Source organism: Octodon degus, unplaced genomic scaffold (assembly GCF_000260255.1).
Source record: "Octodon degus isolate 3935 unplaced genomic scaffold, OctDeg1.0 scaffold00135, whole genome shotgun sequence".
NCBI lineage: Eukaryota > Metazoa > Chordata > Mammalia > Rodentia > Octodontidae > Octodon > Octodon degus.
In genome coordinates, this window is record NW_004524711.1 from 7,778,829 (window position 1) to 7,800,029 (window position 21,201).

Genomic DNA, 21,201 nt, shown 5'->3' on the forward strand with positions numbered 1-21,201 from the left:
GAGGGGAGGGGAGAGGAGAGGGGAGGGGAGGGGAGGGGGAGGGGAGCGGTCTTGAGGGAGCCAGAGTTACATAGTAAATACATAGAACCCCAGAGAGATACTTTCAGACTCTGGTTATAGCACCCAGGAGTTCTTCCAGTTTTTTTATTCAAACCCAAGAGTTCTCTCAAAACTGAAATGCTGAAGAATTGACTGGGTGTTTCCTTTGTCTGTATCTCACTTGGCAGGAGCCATATATTAAAGACAATGTCTGGAAGCTTCTACTTTGTAATCGTTGGCCACCATGATAATCCAGTTTTTGAAATGGAATTTTTGCCAGCTGGGAAAGCAGAATCCAAGGATGATCATCGCCATCTGAACCAATTCATCGCTCATGCTGCACTTGACCTTGTGGATGAAAACATGTGGCTTTCAAACAACATGTACTTGAAAACTGTGGACAAATTTAATGAGTGGTTTGTGTCAGCATTTGTCACTGCTGGCCATATGAGATTTATTATGCTTCATGATATAAGGCAAGAAGATGGAATAAAGAACTTCTTTACTGAGGTTTATGATTTGTATATAAAGTTTGCAATGAATCCATTTTATGAACCCAACTCTCCTATTCGATCAAGCGCATTTGATAGAAAAGTTCAGTTTCTTGGGAAGAAACACCTTTTAAGCTGAATGCAGAAAAAATTTCAGAATAAACAGTGTCACAATGGTATATACTCAGAAATGTGTACCTTGGAAATAACTTGATTAAATAGTCTAGAAAACTTCTACTTGTCTCAGTGTATCTAAATATAGTAGAAATTGTTTTATAATTTTAAAATAGTACATGCTGCTTCATCTGGTTATCAACAGTATTTGCTTGTAATATTTATAGAGTTCTTTATCAATAATTTGGAATATTTGTATTTTAAAAGTTGAGAAGCTTTTACTGTCCTTATCCAGATAATTTGACGCTGATGTACTAATTCAAAAAACAAATGTCTGAGTCAAGATTTGGTAGACAGATTTAAAACTAAAAGATTGTGCAGAAGGAAATGAAATTAATAGCACGTGCAATGACTTATTTGTGCCCTTGGAGATATAGTGTACACATTTCTAGCACACAGTACTACCACTTGGAATGCTGAATGTTATATACCTGCTTGTGTCAGAGACTGGGAATAATAATCATCACTGCTATAATTTTAGAATCCTGCTTGATAGTTTGTTTGTTTGTTTTTTGAGACAGGGCCCCTCCATATACTGCAGACTGTCCTTGAACTTGCTTATGTAGCCCAAGCTGGCCTCAAATTCATGGCAATCCTTCCACCTCAACCTCCTGAGTGCTGGGATTATAGACATGGGTTCCCATACCCAACGATGGGCCCAGTTTTTATTCGTCTAGTCTAGGAATAAAACACCTCTTTAGAGGTTTTTTTTGTCAAGTGATTTTGGTTTAAACACTTCTCCCTTGCATTATGTGATGAGTCTAGCTATGGCAAAGACTATAATTTCATCCAGATATCCTTTTGGAGTAGTTTCACCCACTGCCCTGTCCCTCTAATCCACTATGTCCACCTTCCCCTTCTGCTAATATGACTGTTGTCTTTGACCATTGGTTTCCTGGTCCAGTATGACAGAAAAATATGATAAAGGGGACTGTGATATTTTTAATGTAGGTTTAGGTAAAAATGTGACTCTTGAAAACAATTCATCTAAACCTCCCAAAACTGACCTGGCAAGATAGCTCAAGCAAACTAAGCACCTGCTTAGGCAAGCACAGGGAACAGGGTTTGATCCCTGGCACCACATGCCACGCCATCCCTGCCCCATGCTGAGCCAGCCACTGAAACTGTACCAAATACATAAAAAGCAGGGAAAATAAAAAATAAAACTTCCAAAACTTAGTAGTGCATGGAGAGAATCAAGACTTAAGAATCAATATTAACATTATTACATATGTTAATGACACACAGAACAGCCACCAGGTTTACCCTTTTTCTACAAACCATAGCATTCAAAACTAGTTTGAAGGGCCTCAAAGAAAATCAAACAAAGGTTAATTAGAATTTTTTTTTATTTTCTTTATCTTCTTTCAATTGTTCATCTCTCTGAAATTGTACCAGAAAGCACCAAGATTGTCTTCAAAAATGCTGGGCACATTTTCCCCACTCTGGTCAAACTAATGAGAGTTAATCTTAAAATTTGGTTCCTCTGAAAGTGGAGTAGAACACCATACATTCAGCAGATGTCCCTGGTCTTTTGCAGGGACATCGCTGATGACCCCTCTGGTTTGATTGACAGCAGTTCTTTCCAACATCTTCCTTCTAAGGCATGAACAGTAATAAGCACCAACTTTTTATGTAAGGAAGACCCCAAAATCTTTTGCCCCTTAGGGTTTGATATTTTGAAATTAGGCCACTATTAGGATTTTTTTTTTAAATCAGACTCTTTTAATCTGAATTATCCTGGTGTGTACCCACAAGGCAAGAGGACCATTTTACTGTTACACTAAAAGGGTCTGAGTGAGTGACGCTCTGAGAGTGAGGTTTTGCCAGAAGGCTAAATCTGGCTTGTTCATGTTGAGAGCTGCTGATTCCTGCTGGCAGCATATTTGGCAGATGTAACCCACTTCCCCTTCCCAGTCTTTAATCTATAGATTCAATTAAATATCACCAATCCCTGTTCAACCTCCGCCACAAGGAAAAAGAGTTATGTACTCTCTTATCCACTATTTCTTTCCAAAGGAACAACATGATATTACAGAAGGTTAATACAAGGTACACAAGGTACTAATATCTATGTATACTGCATATACATTTAGTGCATATAGCTCATATCTACATGTAAATTCTCTGCATAAGATTCAAGCCAGAAAAAAAAATTCAGGCCAGAATGAATGAATGAGTGATTCCAACAAACTGTATTAGCAGTTTGGGATTTGAGATATATTAAAATAATTATTTTAAGGCCAAGATTCCTACTTGCCTACCAAAATAACCGTTTCTCCCATTTCTCTCAATTTGCCATAAGCTCAAAAGTGAGCTAAGAATATAGCTAGCTACACAGATAAAAGATTGCTTTCCCAGCCTGTTTCTATTGTGAGGTCATGTGACTAAGTTCTGGCTAACCAGCAATAAGGCATGTGGAGAGGGGACTTCTGGGAAGTTTCCTTAAACAGGAAGGGTGTGCGCTTCTTTGCTCCTTCTCCTATTTTGCCAGAAACATGGCTGTGATGGCTCAAGGGGCAGTCAGCACTGAGACGCTGAAAGTGAGGGCAATAAGGACCACTCCCTACTAATAGGACAAGGATCCCGATAACGTCATAGTATCCTCAGTTAGTCTGCTTCCAGACTTCTATACCACAGAGAAAGAAACTCCTATCTTGTTTAAAACCACTGATATTTTAAGGATTTAGTTTTATGCAGTTCAATCTAAACCTAAGTGATGCATACAAATCTTTACTTTCTATTATACCATAAACCCTCCCCCCTCCCCATGTTTCACTCCATGTGTATTTGTTTGGAGTGTTTAGTCACTCCTAAGCCTCTGTTATCCCTGTCACATTTGGTCCCACATTTCTTGGATTATAGCTACCAATAAAGAAAAAAAATCTGCTGGAAATATGTAGGCCACTGAGGCCAGAGAAAAAAGAAAGTTGTTGGCAGTTTAGACAGTAGAGGTTTCTACTTCCTGGGTAGGGTCCTTGTTGGAGAGGTTGCCTGAGATGTTGTCAGATTCAAGCAGCTCCACAATGCTGTAGGGAGAACAATCCTCTAGACCCAGCTTGCTACAGAGCCAGCCACAGAAGCCTTTCTCCATGTCCCGGGCAGCTTGCCACCATGCTCCCCAGGACCACGAGAGCTGGACCACAGCAGCATAGAGGCCCAGGGAAGAAGCCATGGCCATGATGAGCACTGGATAGAAGAGAATGAGACAAGGGCAGTAGGAGACCTTGTGCCAGAAGGTCCTCTCCTCATTGTACACAAGGAAGATGTTGTACCAAGTGATAGTACCATAGTAGAAAGAGACAATGAAAGAGAGGATGAAAACTACAGGTAGGCAGACCAGCGTCCAGAGGACCACGTGGGGTCCCTGGTCTGCCCCCACCTGGCAAGCCTTTCTTCCCTCAGGTACTGTTTCTCTTGAGGCCTCCTGGGGCTTGGTCAGTTCCTGCAGCTCTTTCTCTGTCAACGTGACATGAATGTCCACCATCTGCCCTTTTTTCTTCCCTCGTGTGATGGTCCCAGTTAATGTGACATAGCGGCTGTCCAAAGGCATGTTCCACATACCTGCAGGGCACAAAGAAGCTGAGCTGATTACCTAAAGAGGGACCATTTCAGCATACTGTCATTGCCTGAGACTAGGGCTGAGCATACATGTCATTTTTATAGCATCTGGCATAGCAGTGGTTGGAATCAGTGACTCAGGTTTGGACCAAATAAATAGGTCTCCTCATTCCATAGGTCTGGACCATGATAAGACTGGGAGACAGTCTTTTCTTATTTTTCTTGTTCTTGCTCCACTTTGAGGGATATCACGCTTGGCAAGACTTCTGTGACATGGAGTGGGTAAAGACTGTTACTACAGACCCTGCTAGTTAACAAGTGCTGAAAACATATTGTTTCTGAGTTTCCATCTGTGTGTAAAGATTGCATCTGTGAGCATTTGGCTGGTGTGTGCATGCTAGATCTTTTTTGAGAAGCTTCTCACATACCTGTGGACATCATGACTCTCATGTCCAAGCTCTGTACATACATTTACTTCCCTCACCTCACTTACCCAACCCCTCATAAATGCCCCCAGATCCACACTACATACACATAACATCCCTCTTCTGTACTTCTCTCTCTCTCTCTCTCTGTGTCTCTCTCTCTGTCTCTGTCTCTGTCTCTGTCTCTCTCTGTCTCTCTGTCTCTCTGTCTCTCTCTCTCTCTCTCTCTCTCTCACACACACACACACACACAGAATATGGAATGAGATGTGGTTGAAAAATATGAATATTTGGATTTTTTATTACAATAAGAGACACATTGCTATTAATCCCCTTTACTTCAAATACACTTATTCCATCATTCTTGCCACTTTCTGAAGCAGTTCCGGAAGTTCTTTTTCATGTTTTTAACTGTTCCATCATAGCTGGGTCAATGTCCTGAATTAGTTCAAAATGTTTACCTTGCACAGACATTTTGACTTTGGGGAAGAGCCAAAATGCAAAGTCTGGTGAATAAGGTAAATAAGAACACACATCACATCTTTACGTGAGCCTCCCTTGGATGGCACTTGGCAGCAGCATTCATTCATTTTTTTATCACATCTCATCTAGACACAAAGGAGGACTTCCAGAACTGCTTCAGAAAATGGAAAAAATGGTAAGATACATAGGCCTCAAGTGACGGAGTATTTAAGGGTGATTAATGTCAACGTGTTCTTCACTGTAATAAAATTTTAACATCTACCACATGACTTGATTACCCCTTGTAGTTCCATATGTCCACATTACACAAAAGTATGATGTACACAGATACTACACACAAATGCACATACACTGCACCACCTATATCTTCCCATGTACACAACACGTACAAATATATACCCATACCACACACGCACATCATCTACTCACATTCCATACACAAACTCCCCACACACCTCACCTATACCAACACCACACTCACACTGCATGTCATGCATATATACAACACATACCACATTTCATGAGTAAACACAATACATATATGCACATTCCCAAAACATACCACATACCACACCCTTATATGCCATGCATACCATACACCCCCCACATATTTGCCTCACATACATACCCATACCACAAACATACACATAAACTAATGGCCAGCCGAAGTCTATCCTGGAAGAGGAACTGGAGCTACTAAGGCAGGGAAGTTTATGGTGCTTGATATGTAAAATGTGGTCTAGAGGTCTGGGGCCAGATGGCAGACTACAGGTTTAGGCAGGGACAACCTCAAGCCTGGTGGCTGGATGACTCCTGCCCCCATGCCTGGAAGAGAGAACATAAAAGCAAGGCTCAGGACCGTGACAGGGTCCCTGACTACCAAATAGAAGGATTTGCTGCCCCCCTCAAACCTAATGGTTTCCAAGAGTTCTTCATCTCAACAAATAACACCGGTATCTATCCTCTCTATTGTTCCTGTCAAGGACCCAAGAATCAGTATCACTTCCTTTCTTTTTCAACCTCCTTACCTTCAACTTATCAAGTTCCACGGTACATTTTGAATCTCAGCTCTCTTCTGTACCCTGTTGTCATCTTAGTCCAAGCTTCTACATGAGCACCAGTGCAGCTACACTGACACAGGAGAGTCCCACAAGCTTCTACTCTGTTCTTTGCAGTCAAGTTGGTATAGAGGAGCCAGTGTGAGCTTTGTAAAATATGCCTCTCCTGCATTGAGTTCTTCATTGGCTTTTCCTCAATTTATAATAAACACCAAGCCTTTTACTATGACCTACATGGCTCACCATGCTCCTGCCTCCACCTCCATGTCTAATCTGGTCACCATTTTTCCCTTGCTCTCTCTACTCCCTACCAGAAACAACCCCATTCTATAAATGGCCCATGCTGTTCTCCCTCCAGGTTTTTGCCCTCTCAGTTCCTTCTTTTCAAACCCCATGCCCAACATCTTAACTAGTTCCTTCATGCCATTTGGAACAGCTTAAATGTCACCTCTTCAGAAAGTCCTTCCATGACCACAGATGTTCTACCTCACCATACTCATCTGCCCATTGCCATGGTTTTATTGTCCTTGGAACTCATATCTCTACTTTAAATTATCTTTTATTTGATGGCTCCTTTAGTATTGGTCATCTCCTGACTAGAACATCAAGTCTATTAGAGCAAATATGTTGTTTGTTCACTGGGTTTGTCTTAGACATACATCTATCTATACAAATAGAACTATCTCATCTCTCCATTTCAGCTCAACAATTCTTAGTACAGACACTCCACAACTTCACTAACAACAACAAATATTCTTCTACATGCAGAGGAACATGCACATAAGTTTCCAGGGGGAATGCTGAGGATTTCTGAGACTTACGAATGTATATTTTGAATTTTAATAAATATTAATAAATTCCCTACATAGTGGCTGAAGCAACTTCTATTTCCATATGAGGTACATGAGAGTACATCCATTTCCTCACATTATTATATATTACCCAGTTTTTAGCAATCATGCATTTGAAGGAATACTATGTCTCATTGTTAACAAAATTTGCATTTTCCTATTATGAAAGCCAACAATTATTGTTCCTTTACTTTATATTAAATAATTAGCACCGTCTGTTGTTACTAATTTTTATATAGAAGTCAGCTTCTTTGGTTACTAGGAGTTCTGAAAGGGTTAGATCTCCCTATCACCTATAATAGAATACAATAGATGCTGATTATATATTATTGGTTTCCTGAATGATGACAGCAACACGGAAAATGTATCACTAAGAAACAGGTATGAGGTATGTGAGCAGACCCTGGTCTGCCTCCTGCAAGAAGGATCATCTTTTGGTTTCCTTTCTGTGATTTTGCAGGGGCCCCAGACAGACTCACCGTCATCCATGGGATAGTCTAGGAAATCCTCTCCCTCCTCCTCTTTGGGCTGATCTGCACCTTCTGCTTCCTCCGGCTCCTCATCCATGTTCTCATTATCAGACCGGTAGATGATAATAGATTCTGGGCGGGACTCTTTCTTCTTCTTTTTCTTTCTACCCATGGTGGATTCCCCATCCAGGGCCAGGGCAGCAGCCACAGCCCTTCTCAAAGAGCCGTGGTGGGGGCTAGGGAGCTGGCCCTGGCCTTCCACTGGTACTGGTTCTTCCATCTCTGTCCTGGCACCCAGCTGTGCCTTATGAAGAGCCTAATTTGCTTGAGGAAGTTCACGATCCACACATCACACTGCTTCTTCCAAGAGGGAGCTAGGCAAAGATGTCCTGACCTTGCTGAGGGATAGGAAAGAAAAGCCATCAACACAGAGTGAATGTGGTGACATGGAAAGAGACTTGGGAGATCATCCCCAACTTGGCTGAAGCCTTTCTCTCCCTGCACTTCTCTTAACCCTTTATTTTTGAAATCTACTGGAATTTCTCTTACAAAGATAGATTGTGAATAAAATTTTATTAACATTACAATATTGTGATTTATGCAAATGTGTAGCATTACAAAAAAAAATCAGTTGTATTAGGGGATTCAGAGTTGGGAACTTCTGGCCATTGAGTCCTACATTACAACTACACTCAAATGAAGAAAGGCAACTTGGAGCAAGCCACTCAAAGATGGTACAACTGGGGCTGGTGAGATGGCTCAGTGGTCTAAAGCACCCACTTAGAACAAGCTAAGCTTAAGCAAAGCACAGGGACCACAGTTCAATCCCCCAGCACCACATGCCAGCCAGCCCCACCCCCTGGTGGGCTGAGCTGGCCACACACACACAAAATAAATAAATAAATAAATAAAATATTAAAAAAAAAAAGATGGTACAACTTCTCCAAATGCATCTGCCTTGCTATTCTGTAGAGGAAATTGATCTCCTGCTTTGTTGTTGGTCCAATTGGCCCAAGGCCTTAAAAGTTCTTTCTTTGGTCCAAGTGCCATCACATGCTGAGAAAGCAGTACAGAGGATGTACTTTCCCCCATCACAAGCCAACTTCTCTTTTTGTTCTCCTGGTAAATAGAGGCAAGAAATGAGAATCTATAGAGTACCTTCTAAAGAAGATTTTTGCGTTCATGGTGCACTGTTTATGTTTGTAAAACAACCTTGGGCTAATACTGCTTTGATAGAGAAGAAATAAGAAACTTAACCTGACTTTGAAATTTTAAGCAAAGTTGAACAAAGAACGTGAAGATAACAGAGGAGCTCTGATTGTTAAATCCAGCAGATTTCCCAGGAGGCTACAGTCCACCTGTGAGCTTGAGCCATTCAGAGGGCTGCTGATTGCTGCTGCTAAAGAGATATAAATTAGCACATATCCAGCCTGTTTTATCTAGATTGCTAGCTATTCATATGTGTCTTACTAAACAAACAAAATATACAAAACTTCAGACATGATATTACAGAAAATTTCAAACATGTATAAAAAGAAAGCCACTGTTACAGAAAATGACAAATCGAGGCAGAATTGTTTTAATGAATCTTCCTTGTACTCAATGCCTACTTTCACTGATAATCAAAATATTTAAAGTCAATCTTGTTTCATCTCCTGGTATTTAAAAGCAAATTGTAGAAATATGTCATTTTGTTTCACTTACATATCAATATGCATCTCTTACCTCTTAAGATTTCCTTTCTTTAAAAAAAATCACAATAGCATTATCAAACACCAAAAAATTATTTTTTAAAATAATCATTTAACACTATCAGCTACCCAGTTGGCTCAACTTACCCTGCTAGCCTAATTTGTTTTTTTTTTTATTTTTGGCGGAACCGGGGATTGAACTCAGGCCTCTGCGCTTGCCAGGGAAGTGCTTATTCCACTGAGCCATCTCCCTGGCCCCATTATTTTTTTTAGCTTAATATTTTTAGGAGAATTTGCTTGACTGAGGATCCAAATAAGGGCTACAGAACTTGAGATTGTCTATAGCAATGTTGTCCAATGGCACTTTCTGCCTTTATCCCTGAAATAGCATTATTAAACACACACAAAAAAACTATTATTTTTTAAAATAATTCTTTAGCATCAGGCTGTAGGAGAAGATGGCGGTCTCCACAGGAGTTAAATTTCCTTGTAATTTTTGCTTGTTGGCAGAACTTGAAGAAGGATAAAGAGGAGCAGGCGATGGTACAGTTAGCTGGGCCTTGAAGATGATGAAGACATGACACTTACGAGGCGGACAGGCATGATTAGTGGGCCACCAAGGACAAATTATGGGGACAGAATATATAGCCTGAAAGTAGAATGTGGACTAAATACCCAGAAGCTCCTCCATCAGTTAGATTTGTAACAAAAAGTAATATGAATGGAATAAATAATTCCAGTGGAATGGTGGAGGCAAACAGCACACCAGTGTTAGCAAAATGGCAAAATTCATATAGCGTTAAAGTTGTACTTCAGGAGCTAAGATGTCTAATGATGTCCAAAGAAAATATGAAGCTTCCACAATCACCAGAAGGACAAACATACAATTAGTTTTAGTGAATCTCAAACTTATCTTAAATCAACAACCTTTTACTCATATTAATGTCTTGATTAAATATTACAATGCAAAATACCTACACAGTAAGTAAAAGAATTCCAGCTGATAAGGGGCCAGGAAGATGGCTCAATAGAATAAGCGTTTCCTGGGCAAGCACAAGGGCCTGAGTTCAATCCCTGGTTCTGAAAAAAAAAAAAAAAAAAGAATTCTGGCTGATAAACATGACCTGGACATTTTTGAGAATATATTTAATAAGTGTTCACCCATTATGTTTTCAGGTAACAGGAGGAAAAATGCAGCACAATTTTTCTTTCTCTTGTTGAGGCACTGTCATTTCAACGTGAACCTGGAGTACTCCACATAGGTTCAGGTTTACAAGATGGAAGCACGAGAAAGGCTGGGGAGATGGCTCACTGGAATAAGCGCTTCCCTGGCAAGCTCAAGGGCCTGAGTTCAATCGAGGTTCCACCAAGAAGGAAAAACAAATGGCATGCTTATCCATCTCGCTTAGTGAGAGAGCTGCAGTTTGAAGTTGCTCAAAATAGCAGGTATGATTAATATTGTCACAAATTGTGTTAATCTTTGAAGCAGTGTGGGTGCTGACTACTAGTAGTATCAAAAATATGTTCAGGACTGTTTTGATAACTGTATTTATAATTTTAAAAGTTGGGGGAGGAGTCAATGAATTTCTGTCAAAAGTTGTTCCTGTGTGTTACATGTAACAGACATGGTAAATAGGTGTTTACAGTCTTTGTTAAATAAACTATGCATTTAAGTTTAGGTGAAATCAACAAAAGGAAACAGGTGTATGGATATGTGATTTTAAGATTAATCTTAAAATGTAAATAAAATGTAGAACGTTTCCTAGGGGGGGAAAAAATAGTTCTTTAATACCATCAGCTATTCAGTTGGCTCAACTTACCCTGTTAGCTTAATATTTTTAGGAGATTTTAATATTCCTTAGGCTGGTGCAACTGAAGCATTTTTAATTTTATTGAATTTTGACAGATTTCAGGGGTATGAAGCCCCTGGCTATTATATCGGATGGTGTAGGTCTGTACATCTGCCCTCTGATTTTTCTTTTTATGATTTATATGTTAAAGAAAACAGGTTATTCATCGGGCAAATTCTTATGGCTGGGTTTTTGCTGCTGGCACCCCACCGTGTGCTCCACTCACCCATACTGGTCCTATAAGTTGGCAGCTGAATAAAGAAACTCAGTCAGATTTTGACTGGGATTTCAGGGTGGCTGATTGATTGTTCTGGCATGACAATCTTATGGATGGTGTTTTATTCTTCTAACAGCAGGGAGATGGTGGGGTAGTAACCGCTAATCCATTAAGAGGCCCACAAAATGATACTCTTTCTTTCATTTCTTCATTTCTTAGCTGAATACACTCAAGCCTCTTAAAAAAAAAAAACAACTCAGTTGTAATCTTGGCACACACCTGTAATCCCAGCACTCAGGAGACTGAGGCAGGAGTGCCACGACCTCTGAGCCAGCCTGGGCTATATAAGTGAGCTCAAGGCCAGCCTGCACTACATAATGACACCCTGCTTCTAATTAATTAATTAATTAATTAATTAAAAATATGGTGTAAAAGGCTGGTACAATACTGTGAAAATAACTTGCAATTTTTTTTATTATTTATTTATTTATTTATTTTGAGGAACCGGGGAATGAACTTAGGCCCTTGCCAGGGAAGCACTTATTCCACTGAGCCATCTTCCTGGCCACTGAATTATTATATTGACAGCTTCTATTGATACAAAATTTGTCAAACTGCTTACCAAAGGAGTTCCACTTTTCAAATAACTGTGTTTTTAAGAATTGCTAGATTCTTTTTTATTTTTATTAATTTTATTGAAAAGAATTGCTAGATTCTATGCACCAATCCACACCCCAGATTCCCCAAAGCTGTATACTCCCAAATCTGGCTTTCTGGCTTTTCTGCTGCTTTTGCTACCATTTCCCAAATCCCTCATTTCCCTTCACATCTGAATATATCCTTTCTGTCAATACCATGTGTGCACCACTTGGTGTCCCTTTATTCTCAATAGTAAGGTTTTGTCTCTAATTTATTTTCAGTAGTTCCAGTATTTAGTGGACTGGCCCAATGGGCATAAATGGGATAGAGAATGAGGGTGGGCACAAAGAACCATTAAACTAAGCTCTCAATGTTATTCAATTTGAAGTATCTCCCATGACTAAAAACTATGCATCTTCGATATTACCATGTAACTGGGAAGACTCTACACCAAAACACTGCAGTGACACCCTTTTTGTCACTGCAGTGTTTCTGAAATCTGAATGCATTTTATGCCCAAAGGAACAACAATCTTGACCTTCTAAGTAAACAGCTGTCCCCTTGCCCTCTCACCCAGTGCCTCTGCTATCTTTAGTTACTGATTTTCTCATTTAATTCTCCACTGGAAAGGCAGGTTTGTTGAATTTTAATCAACTTTGTACCCTGGAAGTTAGTCCAGTGCCTGAAATATATTAGGTTCTTAGTGACAATTCTCATGGAAGAAGAGAAAATCAAAAAGAGAGTGGCGGGCTTCACTATCCTCTCATCACCTGTCTTTGCCTTGGTCATCAGTCTAAACAGAATGAGCACAGCTATCTCTAAGTTCATATTATGTGTTTCAAAGAAGGCACTGGTCCTGGAGAGGTGGCTCAGCAGTGTAGGCACTTGCCTGGCAAGTGCAAGGACCCTGGTTTGATCCCTGCTATCACATGCCATGGGCACTGTGTTTTGAGAGCATTGTTTGTGTTTGAAAAAAAAAAAGTCTTGGATTAATATTGCCTTTCTAGAGAAAAGCTACAGAACCTTAAATGTAATTTGAAATTTTAAACCAAGGCAAACAAAGTAATTTGAGAAAACTGAGAAGCTCTAATTCTTTCTTGTTTGTTTTTATTTTTATTAGTACCCATTCATAGTACATAATGATTCCACTTGTTCTGTGGCCTTGGTACATGTACATAACACATCTTAATTCTGTTTTCATTGCCTTCCACTCCCTTCTTTTCCCCTTCCTTCAGCTCTTAATCCCCTTCCCATCTGAGAAAGCTCTAGCCCGATATTTCCCACTTTTATTTTACTCTTTATTTATGCTTCTGGTTTCTCATGTAAGAGAAACCATGTGATGTTTAAGCTTGAGCATCTGATTGATTTCACTTAATGTTACAGCCTCAATGAGCACACTCACTTTCCTACACAAGGATTAGAAGCTAGGATTCTTACATTCAGCTGATTTCCAGGGGCGGTTGTAGGGCCACAGAGTTCATTTGACTAAGGTGTCTATAAGCACTAAGCTATATGCAAAAAGAGTCAGGCAGAGGAACCATGAAAGGTAAACATGCCCAAAAGACAAAGAATTCAGCTATGAGAATACTGAGGAGATTTTTAAGGGTTATGAACTAACCCAGGGTTCCTCACCAAAATAGCCCAATACACAAGAGTGTATGCCTACCCAGGACAACTGGAGGTAGAGGCTGGGAAGACATTTTCTTACTTACCATTAATCTGCCTTTTTTTGGTACTGGGAATCAAACTCAGGACCTCACACTTGCCAGGCAGACACTGTGCCACTGAGCTAACCTCCCCCAGCCCAAGTTTCCTCAAGGTTAAAAGTTTCAAGGTTCCTTGTTAAAAACTTATGTGAAAGAAGAAGCAAGTTATATCATGTACAGGTGCAAATTATTGATGATGAATATCATCATTATGGATATATAAGATATATCAATAAAATCTGATTTTTTATTGAATTGGAGATTGAACTCAGGCCCTTGCGCTTGCCAGGGAAGCACTTTTCTACTGAGCTATCTCCCCAGCCCTCTTATTTTTAAAAAAAACTAAAATAAAAGGGCCGGGGAGATGGCTCAGTGGACTAAGCGCTTCCCTGGCAAGCGCAAGGGCCTGAGTTCAATCCCTGGTTCTGCAAAAATAAATAAATAAATAAATACTAAAATTAAAAAAAAAAAACTTATGTGAACTTTAAATTCTGCTAAGTGTTGGTGTTTAATGCAAAAATGCTTTCCCCCCCCCCAAAAAAAAATGCTTTCCCTGGTCTAATTCCTCTACTGAAATGAAGCCTTGGGTAATTCTATGATATGGATGCTCTCTGAGTAGGCTATTTTGTACCTATTGAGGGTACAAGTATTAGAGCTTCGGAGGTTGTACTGTGACCCACAGTGTTTTTCTGCTTAGTTTCTGTTTTCCTCTATAGTCTCCTTCTTGGTCTTTGTATGCCGTGTAAGTTTTCAAATTAGGAGTCATGAGTCTTAGAGCAGATTAGAGGAGCTGGGACAGAGCTCATCATCTCTACTACCTCCCTTTCTTTTAAAATATGCTAAGCTGCTCAGATAAATGCCAGAGAGGACAGTGAGAAGGCAAACTGCAAACCTCTTACTCTCTCCTATGTTAAGGGAGAGGTGTTCCAGGAAGATGTAGTGAGGTAAACACATGCACAGAGGTGACAACCATTGCTGCTGAGCATCATGCACATTAAAATTGCCATCTAATGCTCTTGTCTTGAGTCACCACAACGGGAAAGGCCAGGGTTAAGTGAAAGAAAATGCTTCCTGGGCCCAAAGATAGAAAAATATAGACAATAAAAACTAAGAGATTTGAAGTCTTTTGGGGAGGTAGAAAAAATTTGACCAACCTGTTACCTGATCCTGTTAGGGGCACACTCAGGTTTAGAGGCAGAGAGATGACCTTTTGAGATTGTTCCAAAAATATTTGATGGGAAATACAAAATGGAAAGGGTTGATGAGCTCCTGGTCATTTCCCTTAGGAAATCATCCTTTCCTACAGGCACAGACGCTTTTACATAGGTGTGTGGCCAGTCTCTGCTCACAATACAGACACCACCCCTGATTCACCTGGAGACATTGATTCACAAGTGCACTACAATTAGAACAGTGCATTTTGAGAATACAAAAAAGTTCCCACTAACTTAAGAAGGAATGGACTAATTTTAAAATGACAAAAATAAGTCATCAGTACTAGTTTTAAACCTACTCAGTGAATCAACAACTTCCATTAGTCACAATGATTCATCCTCCTAGGTAGATTCAAACTCCTAGAGGACAGGAACTGTCTTACATTTCTTCTTCACCACCAATGGGAGGACTCTGGGGCTGAACATGTAGCTAAAGTCAGGATATACCTGTTGGCCTAGTAAAAGGAAAAATGCTCACTCAGAAATATAAGCAACCGTTAAGAGAAGTCTTCCTCATTCTGGTACACTGAATTTTATGGTTTTAGTGTTTGATCTGAGAAGCAGATTCTGAATATCTCTTTTCTGGGAGTTAGGCTTTGCCCATCCTGCACGTCAACTTTCAGGCCAAAGTTCATTAATGAACATGGCACTCTAGGTTGTTAACCTTAATCACTGGCTACCTCTGAACTTTGAACATTCCTGAAGGGAATATAAGTATTAAATAACAAGTTTATACTTTGGAAATCATGACTGGAGAAACTACTTTTAAGCCACTGTTCAAGAGAATCCACAATCAAATTCATAAATTCATTCAGCAATTTCCCCATCTCTAGTGACCATTCCAGCCAAGGAGGCCAGCCTTTCTTATGCACAGTGCTGCTTTCAACCAGTTTTCCACTCAGCAGTAAGAAAGATCTTTAGAAAATATACACAAAATCATGCTGTTTTCTGCTTCTCCTGTCCTGCCATCACCTCCTGTACCACCTCTGGCACACACATAGTGGCTGCTTATATTCTCCAGAAAAGCACAAAGGTCCCCATGTGAACCTATTTCAATGCTGTCTATGGTGGGTGATACGCTTCTCCAGCTCTACCTCATCACGTGGTCACCTTTGTCCTGCTCAAGTCTCTCTTCAACTGTCACCTCTTCTGATTGTTTCTTGACACCCAAACCAAAAAAAAAAAAAAAAGGAGGGGGTATCAAAGCAGAAATTTTAAGCCAAAAAAAAAAAAAAAACCAAAAAAAAAAAAAAAAGGAGGGGGCGAGAGTTCTTGCTTTCTCCTTACTTTTTGTCACAACAGTCTGTTTCCTGAATAAGAATAACAATTGGACATAAGTGTGTATTTGTTCTTCTACTTGTTCGTTGTGTTTCTCCTCTACTAAACTATAAGCTCTCTGAAGTGGTACCACACAAGTAGAGCACCAAGTAGGTGTTTAAGTACCAAAATAATTTAGTGACTATACAAAATGGTAGCAATTAGGGACTACCCTGATTTTGTTGGAGAGAGCCCAAAAAGAAGTTTAATAAAGAGACATTGAAGCCGGCAAGATAGCTCAGCACTCTAAAGAGCCTGCTTAGGCAAGCTTAGGCAGGCCCAGGGGACCTCTGTCTGGTCCCCTCCACCACATGGTACAGTGCCAGCCCCACCCTCAGGGTGGGCTGAGCTGGCCAAAAATAAATATAAATAAATAAATAAATAAATAGAGACAATAAGCACCTTTATGTGCTAGTTATGGCATAATTGTATAACTAAAGGTTCTCTTCCTTTATTTCTTTTCTGCTTTTTAAAAACAAAAGTTTCATCTTGTCACATGACTCACTGGTAAAGACAACATTTGCTAACATCCCTTGCAGCTAGCTGTGATTACATGACTAATCTCTAGACAACAGGATACGAGCAGATCTGAGTGTGCGCCTTCTGACTCACTCCTTCCTCTTTTCACCTTTAGGACTGGAATGTGGACTGGATAAGCCATCTGCAAGCCGGGCTGATAAAGGAACCACAGAGCAGCCACAGAAGAGCAAGATGAGAGGAGCACAAACCACCTTAGCAGCCAGAAACTTCTTCCTGTGGGCTGAAGTATATGGGGGGGGACCACAAAATTTACTTTGCTTTTACTCAGTTATTTTGGTCTTCTAAGGCAGCATTACAAAGATCTTAATGCACTAGGCTAAAGCTATTTTACATCCCAGTCCCTTTGCTGTGTTCCAATTTGCCCACCCCGGGACACAGGCACACCTTCATATGCATGTCAGAATCAGAACATAAATTGGTATCATCCCTGTTACTGAGACTGAACTCAGCTGTCCAAAAGCTGTCACACTGATCCTGGCTCAAGCCCCATTAGCAAATCATTGGCGAGCTCACTGCAGCCTGGTACATGACACCATTCCCGACTTACCAAGAAATGGTCAACACCAGAAGGGAGTTTTGTTAAAAGAAATTAATAGTTCTTAGGTATGCAGTAAAAATCTAACTCTAATGCTGCAAAATGAAGAAGGCTTCCCCACTATAGCATTTTTGCTGAGCTGAATTATCAGCAGGAAATCTGGTCATCAGTCTTTGCTAGTCAGGTCCCATCCAATACAACACAGGGATAGGCTACTATTTAAAAACTTACAGTAACTGTGTTTTTGAATCAGGCTACCTTATCCATTGGATTAAGAACAACAACAGTTGACTTTTTACATCTTTTCCATGTTGAATCTGAGCTTCTGGGGCTGTAAGATGGGGTATTATCATTCTAAAATTAAGTTATCGCTACCACAAATTGCCCTGTCCAGTCTTCCTGCTCTCTGAACTATCCCCTGATTTGTGTATCTGTCATCCAAAGGATCACAAATAACCTACTTGCCATGGCCAGACTCTGCCATTTTAATTGACCACCATTATTAGGTTTAATAGTAACTAGGCCATAAAATATTACCATTTCAGCACCCAAAAATCACCACTAGCTCCTCCCAGAAAGAAGGAGCTAAAAGTGGAAAGGCATTTGGCTCAGGGTAACATTAAGTAATTAGAACTGCATGTAACACCACCTTTGAATTCCCAGACTCCAGCCAACTGCTGTGATTAGGCTGTGTGCACAGTCGGGCTTGCTCCTTCCTGATCTTTGAAGCAGCATGTCACTTGTCATTTCACAGCTGGTGCTGCAAGGCTTGCATGCTGAGGCAAGTTCTGCAGTATTGTTTGGTAGTGAAATGGTAATATTTTGGAGCCAGGGAGATAGCTCAGTAGAACAAGTGCTTGTCTGGCAAGCACAAGGGCCTGAGTTCAATCCCCGGTTCTGCTAAAAAAAAAAGAAAGAAAGAAAGAAAGAAAGAAAGAAAGAAAGAAAGAAAGAAAGAAAGAAAGAAAGAAAGAAAGAAAAAAGAAAAGAAATGGTAATATTTTATTGGCTAGTTAGTATTAAACCAATGGTGGTCAACTAAGATAGCAGAGTCTGGCCATGGCAGATCCTTTGGGTGACAGATATGCAAATCAGGGGATAGTTCAAAGAACAGGAAGACTGGACAGGACAATGGAGATAGTGACAGACAGTGAAGGTTGTTGGTTACAAGAACCTTGAGATTCTCCTTGGTGTGAGAGCTGTAGGATCTGATCTTTGTTCTCTGATCTTTTATTTTTCTATCTTATCTCTCATGGCACACATACACTTTTAATCTCCCATTCACACCATTCCTACACACTCACACATTCCTCTCCCACTCACATTATTCCTACACATATATTAAAAAAAAAAAACTTCATTGTCTCATTTCTGCACTGCATCCCAGTGCCTAGCATATTTCCAAGCAAATGGCCAGGGCTTAATAAATGCTGCCAGAATACTGTGAACTCGTTAAGAGTCTTACGAGCTGGCTCAGGCAGTCTCTCACTTCAAGTCAGGGGCAGAGCTGAGGCCTGATCGACATTTCTCCAGCATCAAGACTCTGGGAGTCTACATGTTGAGAATCATGTTAGTCTGAGCTGGCAGCTGCTTTGCAGAGGGAAGAACATGAAGTTACTGGGCAGATGGGATGGGGGAGGAGCAGCGAGCTGGTGAGCAGCAAGAACATCGAGGAAGAAGAAGGGAGTCTTTGCTAACAGAGCATGACAGAGCAGGGCGCATGGAAAGAACATGGATACAGCAATACCCTGCATCACTGCCCCCTTTGTCCTAGGGAAGAGGGCATTGCTGTATCCATGTTCTTTCCTACTCCATTCCCCCAAAAGATACTTGTCGATCTTTACATTATTTTAATACCTAGCAAGTGAAGTAACAGCACTTTAACCACAGACTTAGTAGAAATAGCATCCCACCCAGAGTAAGATCACTGCACCTGGTTGTTCTCTAGCCCTGCCAAGTTCTTAAAGCAAGAATAAGGAGCAAATCTGCATAACAAATCCATTACCGGGCAGCAACATGCAGATGAGAAATTTCCTCCACCCTCAGCAGGCTGAGCAGTCGGCCTAAAAATGAACTAGAAGACAAGCTCTCACACATAACCCTACAGATGAGTCTTGCAGGAAGCATACACCCTCCAAAGAAAGATCTCTTGCATCTGCTCTGCGCTGACTGAATGGGATCAGATAAAAAATCTGGTCAAGGTTGCTTCTTCTCGACATACCTGGGTGGGGTGCAGAGGAGGTGGCTATGGACCAGAGTTTGCTTTTAAATCATTTATTATCTTGGTTTTGTGACTAATTAGCACTGCACCTCCTCTACCCCTTAGAATCCTCTCCAAGGCTCCCCACAACACCCGACGATGAAAGGGTCCGTAAACTGGATTTCTGCCCCCTCACCCATGCCTGCCCCATCTCCCCTTCCCAGCCAGTGACACAGAGAAGCTGGAGCCCAAACATAGCCCGGAACTTCAACGCAGGCGAGCACAGCAAGGCTCAGGAGCCAGAGCCTTTCTTTATTCAGATACACTAGAGATTTAATTTTAATTAACCCTGAGAACTATGGCTCAGAGGATTGAATTTTTAAAATACAGAAAACCTCTCTTTGTATTATTTATTTTTGCATGTCCCTTTTCCTTTTCCCAAATAATATCAAAAATTTTTAAATTAAAAAAAAAAAAAAACCAACAAAACAACGAGGGAGGAGTCTCACCCACACGTACCCAGGGACCGACGCCTACCGAGGATGCGGACTTCGAGAGGCGGCCACCAGAGAGCGGTCCAGCCCAGGAGGATGCTGTGGGCCGCCTCGGGGGGCGGGGCCAAAGGCAGAGCGGCCGCCGGTCACGTGGCCTCGGGCCCTTAGCCCCGCCCACATCTGCAGACTCCCTTGACCTGCACCAGCGGCCGTCTGTGCACTCGGAAGCTCAGCGCTATGGGCTCCTGGACAAAGGGCAAGAGCTGCCTGGCGCCCGGCTTGCTGCAGAACTGTGCAGCTGTCGTCACCGGCGGGGCCACGGGCATCGGAAAAGCCATCGCCAAGGAGCTCCTGAACCTGGGTATGGAGCAGTCTTGGGTGTGGGACCAGGGTCTGCACAGGTCTGGCTGTGGTCACCGGGGGTCGCCGTCCCGGGGCCTTGCGAAGTGCGAAGCACGGAGGCTGTAGAAGGGAGCCAGGGAAGGAGAGAGAGGTGATCTCTCTAGGAAATCAGACATCCTCGGGAAGCATTGGCAGATGAGCCACTCACTAAGTAGAAGGTGGGGGTGCTGAGAGCCAAATGTTGCCTCCTCTTACTAATTAGGAAACACATGGAGACTCCCTTTACCTAGAAGATAGACTCTGTTACAACACACAAGAAAGTAGAGTGGTGGGTGGAGCAGGGAGCTTGGAACACAAACACAAGGAAAGAAGCCACACATGGGAGCATGGTTAAATTTATTTCTGAAATTATAAATCTTCAATGAGTTAAAAAAATATGAACGACGGTTGAAGGTATATGAAGAAAAATATTTACAACATAGGAAAAGTAGTCTTACTACACAAAGAGCTTTTGTAAATAAATCAAAGAGCCAAGATACCAATAGAAATATAGGCTAACATTCCAAAAGAGGAACTACATAGAGGCCATAAGTTTTTAAGAAAACAATGATCTCTATTGGTGATAGATATAAAATAAGATACTGTTTTTATAAAAAACTTACAAATATTGGAGGAAATTAACTATTGATAACAGAATGAAAAAGGCAGGAAGGAATATAAATTACTACCTTTCTGGTAGGCAAATTGGGGAAAAAAAAAAAAAGCTCCAAAAGCCGTGATATTCATGCTCTTTGACCTTTCTCAGAATATTACACTAGGGGCTGGTGATATGGCTCAGTGGTCTAAAGCACCTACTTAGGGGCTGGGGAGATGGCTCAGTAGGATAAGCACTTGACTGGCAAAC

The 21,201-nt window shown here is 41.0% G+C and overlaps 3 protein-coding genes and 1 pseudogene across 3 annotated transcripts in view; 3 read left to right on the top strand and 1 right to left on the bottom strand.

Annotated features, from left to right (window-relative positions):
• Positions 1 to 811, top strand: part of LOC101587499 (trafficking protein particle complex subunit 2) — a 1,619-nt gene extending 808 nt beyond the window's left edge. Inside the window, exon 2 of the mRNA XM_004641354.2 lies at positions 228 to 811. Coding sequence (XP_004641411.1) covers positions 247 to 669 — 423 coding nt within the window. The 5' untranslated portion in view covers positions 228 to 246 and the 3' untranslated portion in view covers positions 670 to 811. The remainder of the gene's footprint in view (positions 1 to 227) is intronic.
• Positions 812 to 3,529: 2,718 nt separating this feature from the next.
• On the bottom strand, positions 3,530 to 20,052 carry Tmem169 (transmembrane protein 169). The gene is made up of 3 exons (XM_004641355.2): positions 19,981 to 20,052; positions 7,562 to 7,950; positions 3,530 to 4,268 (listed from the first exon to the last, which is right to left on the bottom strand). Exons 2-3 carry the CDS (start codon positions 7,830 to 7,832, stop codon positions 3,646 to 3,648), a joined length of 894 nt encoding a protein of 297 aa, XP_004641412.1. The 5' UTR covers positions 7,833 to 7,950; positions 19,981 to 20,052; the 3' UTR covers positions 3,530 to 3,645.
• On the top strand, positions 9,702 to 10,134 carry LOC105743564 (annotated as a pseudogene).
• A 77-nt stretch (positions 20,053 to 20,129) lies between the features above and the next one.
• The window catches only part of Pecr (peroxisomal trans-2-enoyl-CoA reductase), a 43,438-nt gene continuing 42,366 nt past the window's right edge, over positions 20,130 to 21,201 (top strand). The window contains exon 1 of the mRNA XM_004641356.2: positions 20,130 to 20,316. Within this exon, the coding sequence (XP_004641413.1) occupies positions 20,193 to 20,316 (124 nt within the window). The 5' untranslated portion in view covers positions 20,130 to 20,192. The remainder of the gene's footprint in view (positions 20,317 to 21,201) is intronic.